This window comes from Trichechus manatus, unplaced genomic scaffold (assembly GCF_000243295.1).
Source record: "Trichechus manatus latirostris isolate Lorelei unplaced genomic scaffold, TriManLat1.0 scaffold00045, whole genome shotgun sequence".
NCBI lineage: Eukaryota > Metazoa > Chordata > Mammalia > Sirenia > Trichechidae > Trichechus > Trichechus manatus.
In genome coordinates this window covers 6,240,871-6,253,615 of record NW_004443981.1, presented here as the reverse complement: position 1 = coordinate 6,253,615, position 12,745 = coordinate 6,240,871, and the positions used below count along the sequence as shown (strand labels likewise).

The window sequence follows — 12,745 nt, the reverse complement described above, 5'->3', positions numbered from 1 at the left end:
AAGCTGGCAATTACCGAACCATTCCAAACCAGTTCGAAGCCCTGATTAAGAAATTATCAGTTTAAATTTTGATTCTACTTTCTGCTTAGCATTTGCAAATCTTTCACTATACCAAGAAACACTTTGATCATCTGGGCAGAGTCTGATAACTGAGTTCAGTGGTGAAGAGACCATATTTTTAGTTGATGAACTTCTTGGATCACTAAATTCATGTTTATCATAAAGGAATCATTTAGTGCCAGATTTCAATTTGGCTGCTCCTTGGGCATGTTTGGAATCTCTTCTGCCCTCTCTCCAGGGCCTTCCTCAAATCTCTCAGACCATTAATCTTTTAGCTCCCTAGTCGAATCATGGCAGGGAAGTTGACTTGCATCAGCAATTCATTCCACTCTGCAAAACAATCAATAAGCTCAACAACTTCACTTGGATTTTGTCCATATGCAAATTAAATTTTGTTCTATCCCCTTTCTTTACTTATTATCTCAAAGAAGATAGCTTCAATGCAGATAAAACAATAAATGGCTTACATCTGCATACATGTGTTGCCATCTACGAAAGTCTCTCCACATACATTATTTCACATCAAACCTAACAGTCAGGCAGGGTAGGTGTTATTACACTTATTTTGCAAATAAGGAAACTGAGGCTCTAGGCAGCTAAGTGACACTATGTGGTATAGCGAAAAGGGAATGGGTTTGGAGTCACTACAATCTTTGATTTAACTCTTGACCTCACCATTTATTAGTAGCGTGACCTTGAGCAAACGACTTCACCACTTCAAGCCTCAGTTTCTGCATTTGTAAAATGGGAATAATACCTTAATAGGGGGAATGTGAGGACTGAATAAATGGCAAAAGTAAAGGTAGGCACATGGTTGATACCAAATAAATATATATACTTTCCTTTCCCCTTTCCCTGTTTGCAGAGCTGGGACCCAGTTCTTCAGAATTCCCAGACACAAGCTCATTCTACAATGCCACAGTGGTCTTGCAGGGTAACAACAAATTCCCCTATCATCTGCTTAATTCTCTAAGAATGTTTCTGTGTTTTGTAAACCTAAGAGATGGATGGACGAAAGGCATCTTACCTTCAGCTTGGTTAGTGTGTGCATGTCGGCCATGAAATCCAGCACTTCGTTGATGTACTGCCGCATGCACTCCATCGCTGCTGTTCCACACTGAAACACAAGGACACCGCTGTGTCTCGGTCTGAGGGACACCTTCAATTCTGTCCTCACTCCAGAGATTGTCTCATTCTGATTTCATGCTGATTTTAATGAGTTGTTTCATTCTCTGGATTTCTGACTCACTCCATTACCCTAAGCGTAATCTGTGATTGTGCCTGCCTACATGGGCCAGTTTGGACACAATTTTTAAAAGGTTTTTGGTGGAGAGCAAGAAAACAGGGAAGGCCTAGAGGAGACAGGCTTAAATTTTTTTTTTTTTTTCAAATTGGGTGATTTAACTGATACCTGTTTGCTTGTTTTTATACAAAGATGTAGCCTATGTAAAGCTATCGGCATCAGAGTCTTCACGACTTGGGTCATCCAAAACTACAGTAACACTTTGTCCTCTAGGGAGTCTTAGATACACATAAAACATGTGCCACCAAATTCGGCCACCGGAATCTGGAATTTTTTTCTATCAATAATAATAATAATAATAATAAAGTATATAAACAAACATCATGCTTGTTTTAAGAGTAAAAAATTTGCATATTCAAGTCAAGTCACTTACAACCTAACTTCTGATACATAGCAGGTGTACTATTAAGTAGATAAATGTATTATTGTCTAGTTCTTACTAGGGATTAAAAAAAAAAAAAAGGAATGAAGCAAAATGGTCATCTCTTCCCTGTGCACTAGCAGTGTGTTTGCAAAGTTTGAAAGAAAAAGAGCAAGAACCTGAGAAAGAACACATGCTTGTGTTTGAGGTATGAAATGGCATAAACCTGCTCTCTCCGGGAAATGCAGGGAATTTAGGATTATGAGTAAAGAAAAGGAAAATGAACAGGCAGACTGCTACATCAAAACTGTATTGAGAGAACCCACATATTAGCCTGGGTATAATGTGGATCAAAAGCAGGCAGGCTTTGAAGCCATATGAATATTATGCTAAGGGCCTTTCTCAACTTTATTTAGGAAAATCTGGAACATTAGGTATATACTTAACTAGCTCACCCAGTGGCTCTCATTTTCCCATATTCATGTAAATCTGCACGGCACTGAAGTATATTACCTTCCATCTTTTCTAGAATGTTACGCCTGTCAGTTCCTCTGACAGGATAACAAACAGTAAAATAAGGTCATTGGCAGTTCTGTCAGAATGTTTTCCAAGCATTTCATATGTTCTAAGAGTTCCTTCTTTTAATTTAAATCAAGGGAAGGAATTATAAAAGGTTATTGTGTTCCTCCTTTTGGAATATTAATCCTTTAGTGCAAGGATGGATTTCCCCTAGATTTATTCCATTTTCTCTGACCTTTCACATGTCATGCAAATCAGAGCATATACTATGTTCTTGAATTTCTTGAAAGGGATTTGTTTCTTTCACAGGCAATGTTTATACCACTTCTACTAGGCAAATGTCACAGAAAATAATTACCTGCAGCCTTATTCAATATTTGTCTTTTAAGTTTGAATTTCAACATATGAGAGCAAAGAATTTACTATTACCTAGTTACTTTTGTTCAAGAGACAGCAACTACATCTAATAAAAGCCTCAAAATCCACTTCATAGGCAGGATAATCTTAGTGAGCCATCTACACTTATAAAACAAAGAATATAATTTCCAATCATTCTCCTTTTTTTTTTTTTACTTTGCAAACCACGTAAGTATAACTTTAGGTGTGTTATTAAAAAAAAAAAAAAATGAAGTAAGGCTCCATTTGTTTCAGAAGGCCGATATTTATTTCAATAGAAAAACTGATAAAAGAGTCATAAGCATGTACTCTAACCTCAACTATATGAACTGAAGTGAATCACATCCAATTCTTCTTCAAAATTTACACCTGATTTTAAAGTTACATTTCTTAGATTATAAAAGTAACACACGTTCAATGTAGAAAACTTCGGAAACAAAAATTAATAAAAAGAAAAATTTAAATCATCATAATCCCAATTACCACCCTCACCCTGTAATTCCAACAATTGTTTCTAATTCCTCCCAAGTTTTTTTAATGCATGTAACACACACACATATTTGTGTAAGATTGAGATAATATTTTTTCTAATCTGCTTTTTAATTAAATCCATTATAAGCATTTTCCAATTAATTAAATACTCTTTGAAAACTTGATGTGGTAGCCAGAAAATAATTTCTGATGGATGTACTTTATTTTATTTAAACAATAACTTAATGTTGGACATTTGTTTTATTTCTATATTTTTGTTATTTTAAATGATGCTTTAATAAATATACTTGCATATCAATCTTTAGGTGCATATTTAGCTATTTGCTCAAACACATTCCTAGAAGTAGATTGCCATACTACCCTCCAGCAAGGAGGTACCGTTTCACTCCCCGCCAGTAATTTACAAGAATGCCTGTGTCATCTCACCATCGGTAAGTTTTATCTTTAAAAAATATATGCTGATTCACTAGCTGATTTTACTGTCTATACTTTTTAGTTTTACGTTTTTATATTTTAATTTACAGTTCATTGATTGCTAATGAGATTAAATGGTTTATTGGTCATTGGAAGTGATTCTATATGTGAATCCTAACTATTTGTTGCTTTCTTTTTTTAGGGAGGGTAGTGTTCATCTTATTGGTTGATATAAACCTTTTATGTATTAGAGATATTATTTTTGGTCTGTCACATATGTAGCAAATATTGAGTTTTAAAGAATCAAACAATAAGGAAACCATGTATGTATGGCAAAGACTGGCTAGCTACTCCCCAGCCCCAATCTTCTTCTTCCCTAGCATACCACAAGGCCACATTTCCCACCCTCCCTTGCAGTTAGGGGAGGCCTCGTGACTGAGTTCTAGCCAATGGAATGTGAGTTGGAGGTTATGTCCACCACTTCCAGACCTGGCCCATGAAAACCTTCCATGTACAATGTTCTCTTCTATTTCCTCAACTGCCAGCTGACCACAGAGGGCTCCAACATCCTTAAAAAAACAGTTGCCGTCGACTCAACTATGACTCAAGGCAACCTCACGACAATGGCTGATTTTTCTGAAGTAGATTGCCAGGCACCTCTTGGTGGACTCCAACTGCCATCTTTTCTCTTAGCTGGTAAATGAGTTAACCGTTCGTACCACCAGGGACTCCCCAAGGCTCTTAGACAAAACACTTGATGGAAGGAACCTGATCCCTAGGTGTTCCCGTGGAAGGCCCCTCCCCACATTAATCAGGATACCCATTTAAACTTCACATAGATGAAAGCAGTATTGAAGGGGAAACATACTTTTGATTATCTCTATTATTAAAAACCTTACTCAAATGCTCACTTTTCAGCTGAAACTGCTAGTAAGTGATTTATTTCCATTTTTTCCCTAATACAACATGAGCAAACAATAAACTTCTTTGTGTGTTAAATCACTGAGTATTGGAATTTTATCTCACTGCATCCTGCATTAACCCAACTATTGTCAAGAACCCTTAAAAATCCATAGTCTAGTAATTCCATCCTAGGAATCTATTCTAAAAGAAATAGTCTGAAATCTGGACAAAAATTTAAGTACAATGATGTTCACCACATATTAAGCACAATAGCAGAAAACTGAAAATAAATATGCAACGATAGGTAATACTTGCTAGTATTATTTTTAATAGCTAATGTTTACTTGGCACTTACTCTGTGTCTGGCACTATGCTAATAAGCTTTCCATGCATTATCTCATACAATTCTCAGCCTATACATTAAAACCAAAACAAAAAACTTGTTATCATTGAGTGGATTTCAACTCATAGTGACCCTATATAACAGAGTAGAACTGTCCCATGTGGTTTCTAAGGCTGTAAATCTTTACGGAAGCAGACTGCCACATCTTCCTCCCACAGAATGCTGGTGGGTTCAAACCATCGCCCTTTCGGTTAGCTGTCAGGGGCTTAACTACTGCGCCACCAGGGCTCCTGATTGTTGTTGTTGTGGGCTGTCCAGTCAATTCTGACTCATAGTGACCCTATAGAACAGAGTAGAGCTGCCCCATAGAGTTTGGTGGGCTGTAATCTTTACAGAAGCAGATTGCCAGGTCTTTTCTCCTGTGGAGCCACTGGTGGCTTCAAATTGCCAACCTTTCAGTTAGCAGCTAAGTGCTTTAATCACTGTGCCACCAGCACTCATTAAGGCTCCTAATTAACCAAAAAAAAAACCCCTTGCCATCAAGTGTGACTCATAGTGACCCTACAGGACAGAGTAGAACTGCCCCATAGGGTTTCCAAGGAGTGGCTGGTAGCTTCAAACTGCTGACCTTTTGGTCAAACTCTTAACCACTGTGCTACCAGGGCTCTGGGCTCCTAATTAGGCCCTTTTATATCCCATTCTGGAGCCCTGGTGACACAGTGGTTAAGAGCTCGGCTGCTCACTAAAAAGCTTGGTAGTTCAAATCCACCAGCTGCTCCTTGGAAACCCTATGCGGCAGTTCTACTCTGTCCTATAGGGTCGCTATGAGTTGGAATAGACTCGATGGGCAACAAGTTTGTTTTTGTTTTTTTGGTACAATCCATTCTACAGATGATCCAAACCAAGGAGTCATAGATAAATAACTTTCTTGAAATCACACAGCCAGTAAATGGCAAGCCTCAAACCCTGGTGTAAGTCTAAGGCCCACACTCTTAACACAATTCTATGGTACATTCACACAAGATAATACTTGATAGACATTAAAATTTTGGGAAATACCTATGACATATGAAGCTAAAGCTTCATCTACATTATGACTTCAACTATGTTCAAACACATACACATAGAAAAAGAAGAAAGAAAATAATATGTTAGCAGTAAAATTATCTCTGGGTGCAATGATTATTATTTTTCCTTTTTCATATTTTTCCAGATCAAGCAAACAAAACCATTATATAAAGAGTATTTAAAAAAAAAAGTGTTTAGTATTGTGGGTAAAACTGGTATACTTATGTTGTTGTTGGATGCTGTCGAGTTGATTCTGATTCATAGTGACCCTATGACAGAGGAGAACTCCCTCGCAGAGTTTTCTAGGCTGTAATTTTACAAGAGAAGATTGCCGGGTCTTTTTCCCAAGGATCCTCTGGGTGAGTTCAGACTGCCAACCTTTTGGTTACCCACTGAGTGCTTAACCATTGCACCGCCAGGACTCTTTGGTATATTTATAAATGTAAATTAATAAAACTCTTTTAGAAAACAATATGAGAATACACACCAAGGACCAGTAAGATATTCCTGCTCTTTGACTAAGGAATCTATTCCAAGGATCTAATTCAAAAAAAAAAAAAAAAGGATGAAGGTGATCTTTATAAGAATATATATACATATAAATATAGCAGCAAAGAAATTGAAAAGCATATAGGTAAATGTCCAACAATATGTGAATAAGCAAATTAGAGTACTAAATAGATCAAAACATGAAAAATATTTTCCAAAACAATATAGTCATATTAGGACAAAGAGGTTATAGAAGATCCTTTTTTTTATTAAAATGTTTCTTGGCTGAAAATTAAAAAAAAATTTTTTTTTAATCAACAATATCTTTAAAGTTTCTGAGTTTGTTGCTGTAAATTTGCTATCAATAAGTTATTGTAGTTTCTCATCCTATCAATGAGACTCTTAGCACATTATACCAAATAGTTTATTAGTTGGTGATAATGGAAATTTTTAAAATTCTAAAAGGAAAACAAGGCATTACAATGCTTATTTTCTTTTAGACTTCATTAAATCAAATTGGTTAACTAAACCTAAAAAAACAAAAAAAAACAAACCTGTTGCCATCGAGTCGATTCCAACTCATAGTGACTCTACAGGTCAGAATAGAACTGCCCCAGAGAGTTTCCAAGGAGCACCTGACAGATTCGAACTGCTGAACTTTTGGTTAGCAGCTGCAGCTCTTAACCACTACACCACCAGGGTTTCCTAACTAAAGCTAGTATAAGAAAATTGTTTCTGGAAAAATTGAACTTTAATTAAATCTATTCTCTATCTTTGGGCAATTTCTTTTCTCTTCTTAACTGGCTGCTTCAATTTTATTCATGTCCCCTGCAATTAAAAGTTTCCATAGCAGGGATGAATTTAAATTTTCCCCAGTGGTCTTTTAAACAAGATGCTAATATGTTTTCAATTTTACAATGTTTGTTCTATGACTCAGTGTTTGTATGATCCCACTTACATGAAATATCTAGAATAGGCAAGTGTATAGAAACCAAAGTTTATTAGTGGTTACCAAGGGCAGGCAGGCAGGGATGGGGAAGGGGGACTCACTGCTTAGCGACACTGAAAAAAAAAGAAAGAAAAAAAAAGGGAACCAGGACACAGGCCAAAAATACCTCTTTGTTAAATGACGAAATGGGAAAAATTATCAAGTGTGGACAATTAGTTCTGTCAGGACTTACTCCAGGTACAGAGGCGATCATCTGCTTGCTCAGGATGGTTGACTCAGCTAGTTTGGTTCCAGCATCTGCACAAATAAACTAACAAGAAATTGGAAGAATAATAATGTTTAAGAGTTCTTGGACAGTAACAAATAATTTATAATTTTATTAACTTGGCTTAAATTCATTCGTGTTTACTTTCCTGACACCCTGCTGTGGATATATCAGACTTGCTAATCATGACAGTTCATTTGTATTAGAAATTCAGACTCAGAGTATTGAGATGAGCACACAAAGTCTCATTTTACCCAGACAGCTGAGTGGCATTGAGACGGTGCGTTCAATCAAGGGAGAAATAAAAGACGCCAGCACTGTCAGATTTATTTTCAAGTCATTCTATCTATTCTTTAGCTCTTTTTGACAATTACTATAAGGCCATGTTGACATCTTTTCATGATTTCTATCATATCATACATTTACAATAAAAACAGAAACCAATCAGCCTCAGAGTAGAGTGGGTATCCTGTTTCTCCCCTCCAAGGCCCCTCAGTATCTGGTCTCTGCCTTCCTTTAGTCTTCCTGCCCCACTTCATTCACTCCCATGCCCTGCTCCAGCCCTACGGACCCATGCAAGCTTCATCAATAGGCCGGGCTGTTCAGGTCCTTCAAGCCTTTTTTACTGGTTGCTCTCCGGGCAAATGCTTTTTCATTCTTTAAGATGAAGGCTCCAAAGTCACTTCCTCTGTGCTGGTAATGACCCTGACTCCTGTCCAGTGCCCCCACGGGACATTGCACACTCTTCCATTATAACAGCCAACACATGAGACCGGGATGGCCTGTGAGTCCATTTCCCAACCTGCTGTGAGCTCTTTGAGGAGCACAGACTTGCTGCATCTCACCCTAAGCACCAGCTTAATGCCTGGCATCTCGGGGTGCACAGCAAGTGTTTGTGAAATGCATCGATTAATCAATTGTGACTTGAGATAATGATGAGGATGAATCTGCGAGGTTATAATTTAATTTGCGTCATTACAGATTTTTACAGGTATTTCCGACTTAATGCAACATTCAACTATTTATAAACGGTTTTAGAAAATAATGAAAGACAAAGTCTGTAGAGTTTGTAATGAGCAATTAGGTCCTGTTTCATTTCTCTTTCCTGGCCAATGGCAATAGTGACTTTGCGACTCAAGGCTGCTGCGATACAGAGTTCAAAGGCTCTGAAAGAAGCCCTTCCTTCGATTTCATTTCACTCTCATGCTGGAAGAGCACAGGGAGGCTTGGGAGGTCAAGAGCGTGAGTTTAGCTAGGCAGGCTCAGTCCCAGTCAAGCTGGGGAGAAGTAATATGGCTTGGGGTAGTAGAGAAAATCTCAAGGAAGCCAGATGAGGAGCTGTGGGACAAAGGAACAGAAACCAGCACATTGTCAGGTTAACCAGGGGTTGTTATTAATAAGTAGCAGGTTTCGGTTGACAAGGTGGAGCTCTTAGCCACAAGCCTCTGAGGGCAAGGAGTCCGTAGACTTCTTGTTCAGAGACAAGAGCTGGTCTTCCACGGTGGGCAGGTCTGGCCCTCCATGAAAGACACTGGGTGCTAGTGACAGAGCTGGGGGATGAGAGGGCAGCAAGCCAAGTGGTCCCTCAGAGATGCACGACAGGAGGAGACACATCTCCATTTTGCCACTTTCCTCTCCTTGTGTCTCTGATGCAAGTGCAAAAGCTGAAGAATCTATTTGGCCATTAACTCGGAGCCTTGCAAAGGAGGTACCAGCTGGTAACATCTAGGGGATATCTACAACATTCCATTACTCTAACATATGGAAAGGTAAATAAATGGGGGGCGGGGAGTAAAACCTGTCATTTTGGCCAAAATCTGTAAGTTAAAAAAGTAAAAGCTGCAATATTTGCTAGAAATACACAGTGAAAAGGAAGAACACCCCCAACCTCCTGGCAGATACTATACATTTTCTCATAAAATTTATTTTCAAAAGCTATGAGAGTCTGCAATCTAAGTCAAACTACTTGTAACTAAGTTTTACAACATCTGTCAGGACACTGCCATTTCAGTTAATTTCTTTTCCACAGAAATAAGAGACTCCCCAGCTAGGAGAGGCCACAGGGGAAGACAGAACTGCACCTGACGTGTGAGGGAAGGCAGGCACAGAGAACCTGCAGGCTCTGCGCAAGTCAAACCTGCCCACTGAAGGGTGGCTTAAAGCTCTCAGCCCCAAAGACTGCTTCCATGGCCTGGGTGGGCCCTTGAGTGAAAGATAAGATTTGTTAAGAGGCAAAACACCCAGTATCTCTATCTCCCTTCAGCAGATGCCTGTCCCACTTGCCATACGCAGCAAAGCATAAGCAAGCATGTTGTCAGCAGACTTGACAGCCATGGAGTGTCAAGATATGAGGTCAAATTCAAATGTCTGATTTGTGATAACTCTTACAAGTCAGAATTAAGCAAAAATCATCCTAGAAGTAATGGAGGTGCCTCAGAAAGTCTGGTAGATTAAAAGGAATAAAAGCGCTTAACCTTCTAAAATCATCTATCATTTATTTTTTATCATTGCGTTTTTAATCTGGTGTATTTCTATGCAATACATACAACTTGAGCCTTAATAAAACTTTCGATGTACACTATTTATAGCTGCCAACCATGAATTGAAAAAAATCCATTATGATTTTATAGAACTGCTTGAAATATAAAGCTATAACTAAAATTAGAGGGGGAAATGATGGCTGCTGTAGAAGGAAGAATTCTGTACTTGCAGATAGAAATAGTCATAAACCCCCCGAAAGATGCACTCCCCTGTGAATACAAAAGAATACCAAAGAAACACGCTATCTATTATGTGTCATTACCAAATGAATTCATTATCGAAACGAAACTCAAAATAGTATCTCCACCTCTCATCCCACAGAGTGATCAGATCATTACCAACTCAACTAATATTAATCACCACATGTCAATAGTAATTCTGTGAATTGAAGACAACAGAACTACCTGTGCCATTTCTTTGTCCTCCAGCCCACAACTCACCTATCTTTAAAAGAAAACTTTTCACCGACATGATTCTCAGTTTGAATATGCAGGCATGCCTCATGAAGTGGGAGTGTTGTATGTAAATTAGCAGAATGTCTACTCGGACACATAATAGGAGCTTAGGAAATTCTTTTTGATTGGTGCTTAAATATTCTCTATGGTCGCTTTTAATGAGTTATCACTCTATTATGAAGACTCTGTTTTAATCCACCTCAAGAATAATTATAATAACCTATCACACATAAAATACCTACAGCAAACCAGCAGAAAAGAAAAATGTCAAAGGATTTGACTTAAAACAACACAGCAGAGCATCTGTCCAAAGTGCAGAAGGAGAACTGTCTTGCAATCGACAATTTAGATTCTAAAGAATAATTCTTTTCTATTTCACGAATTTTGTCTCCATGCCTCTTTTTCTTTTAAAAAAAAAAAAAAAAAGTCCACTTGAACATTTCAGATCACCTGAATATACGTAAATAAAAATAAATAATGAGAATCATGGCTGGGAAACCACAATATAGTAGGCTGGGAAATTTCCCATGATGCCAGGCCACCAGGAAGAATTCCTAGGAAATGAAAAACAGATTGATTGTTACCTGTTCCTGCCTTGAAACATTTAGAACTTAGGTGACCCCACATTCCTTGAGAAAGCATGCCACTGTCCTTTAAGAAGTTCTTTTTTGCTGCCAGAGTATTTGGTAAAAAAAAACAAGCTATGGTTTATTTATGAGAAGAATAGATGGGTTCCATCTCAGTGAATCCATCTATCTACTAAGTTTCAATTAGAGAAGTAGTAGATGAAATATCCTATTGGTTCACATTAGGGTGAAAGAATGAATGAAAACCCAAGGTTTGAGCAACTGACTCTCTTCTCACAAATGGTCTCCACTGTACTGAATCCAGTACAACTAGATGGTGCCCGGCTACCACCACTGACTGCTCTGACAGGGATCACAGAAAAATGTAGAACAAAATTCTAACTCTAGAAAAGACCAGATTTACTGGCCTGACAGAGACTGGAGAAACCCTGAGAGTATGGCCCCCAGACACCCTTTTAGCTCAGTAATGAAGTCACTCTGGAGGTTCACCTTTTAGCCAAAGCTTAGACAGGCCCATAGGACAAAACAAGACTAAAGGGGCACACCAGCCCAGGGGCAAGGACTAGATGACAGGAGGGGACAGGAAAGCTGGTAATAGGGAACCCAAAGTGGAGAAGGGAGAGTACTGACATGTCATGGGGTTGTTAATCAACGTCATAAAACAATATATGTACTGACTGTTTAACGAGAAGCTAGTTTGTTCTGTAAACCTTCATCTAAAGTACAATTTTGAAAAAAAAGAAGATTCCACCAAAAAAATAAAAAAGCAGGGTTCTAGTAAAATTCCCCTGGGTCGCCTTAGGTAGCAAAATTGGATTGGCATAGAGAGAGATGAGAAAACAAAACCAAATCCAATGCCTTTGAGTCGATTCCGACTCAAAGCTACCCTACAGGACAGAGTAGAACTGCTCCATAGGGTTTCCAAGGCTGTAAATCTGTACGGAGGCAGACTGCCCCGTCTTTCTCCCCCAGAGCGGCTGTTGAGTTTGAATCGCCAACCACTGCACCACCAGGGCACCTCAGAGAGAGATGAAGGCAGTGCAAAAAGCTAAGAGCTGTTGTGGTATCCTGGGCAAGCAGTGCAAAGAGTCTGATTAGGCTACAATTCACACGGAATATGAGTGGGCTCTGGAGTGCTAAATCACTATAGTCAAATGCTGACACTATCACTCATCCCGACTGCGTGATCTTGGGCAAGCCACTGCAACTTTCTGAGCCTTGGTCTTCTCATTTGCAGTATAGAAGCAACGCCTCACATGGTGGTAAGGATTAAGTGAGGGGAATAAGTAAGGCAGCCAGCATATTGCCTGGCACATATTAAGTGCCCAATTAATGTTCCCTTCACCCTCATCGTTCCAAATGGCACCCAAGGGACCCAAGATTTAGGAAAATCTGTTAGTTCCTTGATATTAAGCTCCTGTTTTCCTTCAATTATTTAACCTCAAATTTGTAGGCTCCATCTTAATGATCATCAAGGAGAACTGAAGCAGCTGTGACACAGTTTACAAAGGTAGTCTGGCTGTTGTCTGCTCCCAGTTGTAGCTCATAGCCAAATCTTTAAATCCAGCCTCAGCCCTGGGGTGGGGGTCCCCGGCTACCG

At 38.8% G+C, this 12,745-nt stretch overlaps 1 protein-coding gene across 2 annotated transcripts in view; it reads right to left on the bottom strand.

Moving 5' to 3' along the window:
* The window catches only part of UNC79 (unc-79 homolog, NALCN channel complex subunit), a 242,971-nt gene that overhangs the window by 18,223 nt on the left and 212,003 nt on the right, over positions 1-12,745 (bottom strand). For both annotated transcript variants that reach the window (XM_023731755.1, XM_004376690.2), the window contains 2 exons: positions 7,530-7,607; positions 1,088-1,177 (listed from right to left, as the gene is read on the bottom strand). In XM_023731755.1, coding sequence (XP_023587523.1) covers positions 1,088-1,177; positions 7,530-7,607 — 168 coding nt within the window. The remainder of the gene's footprint in view (positions 1-1,087; positions 1,178-7,529; positions 7,608-12,745) is intronic.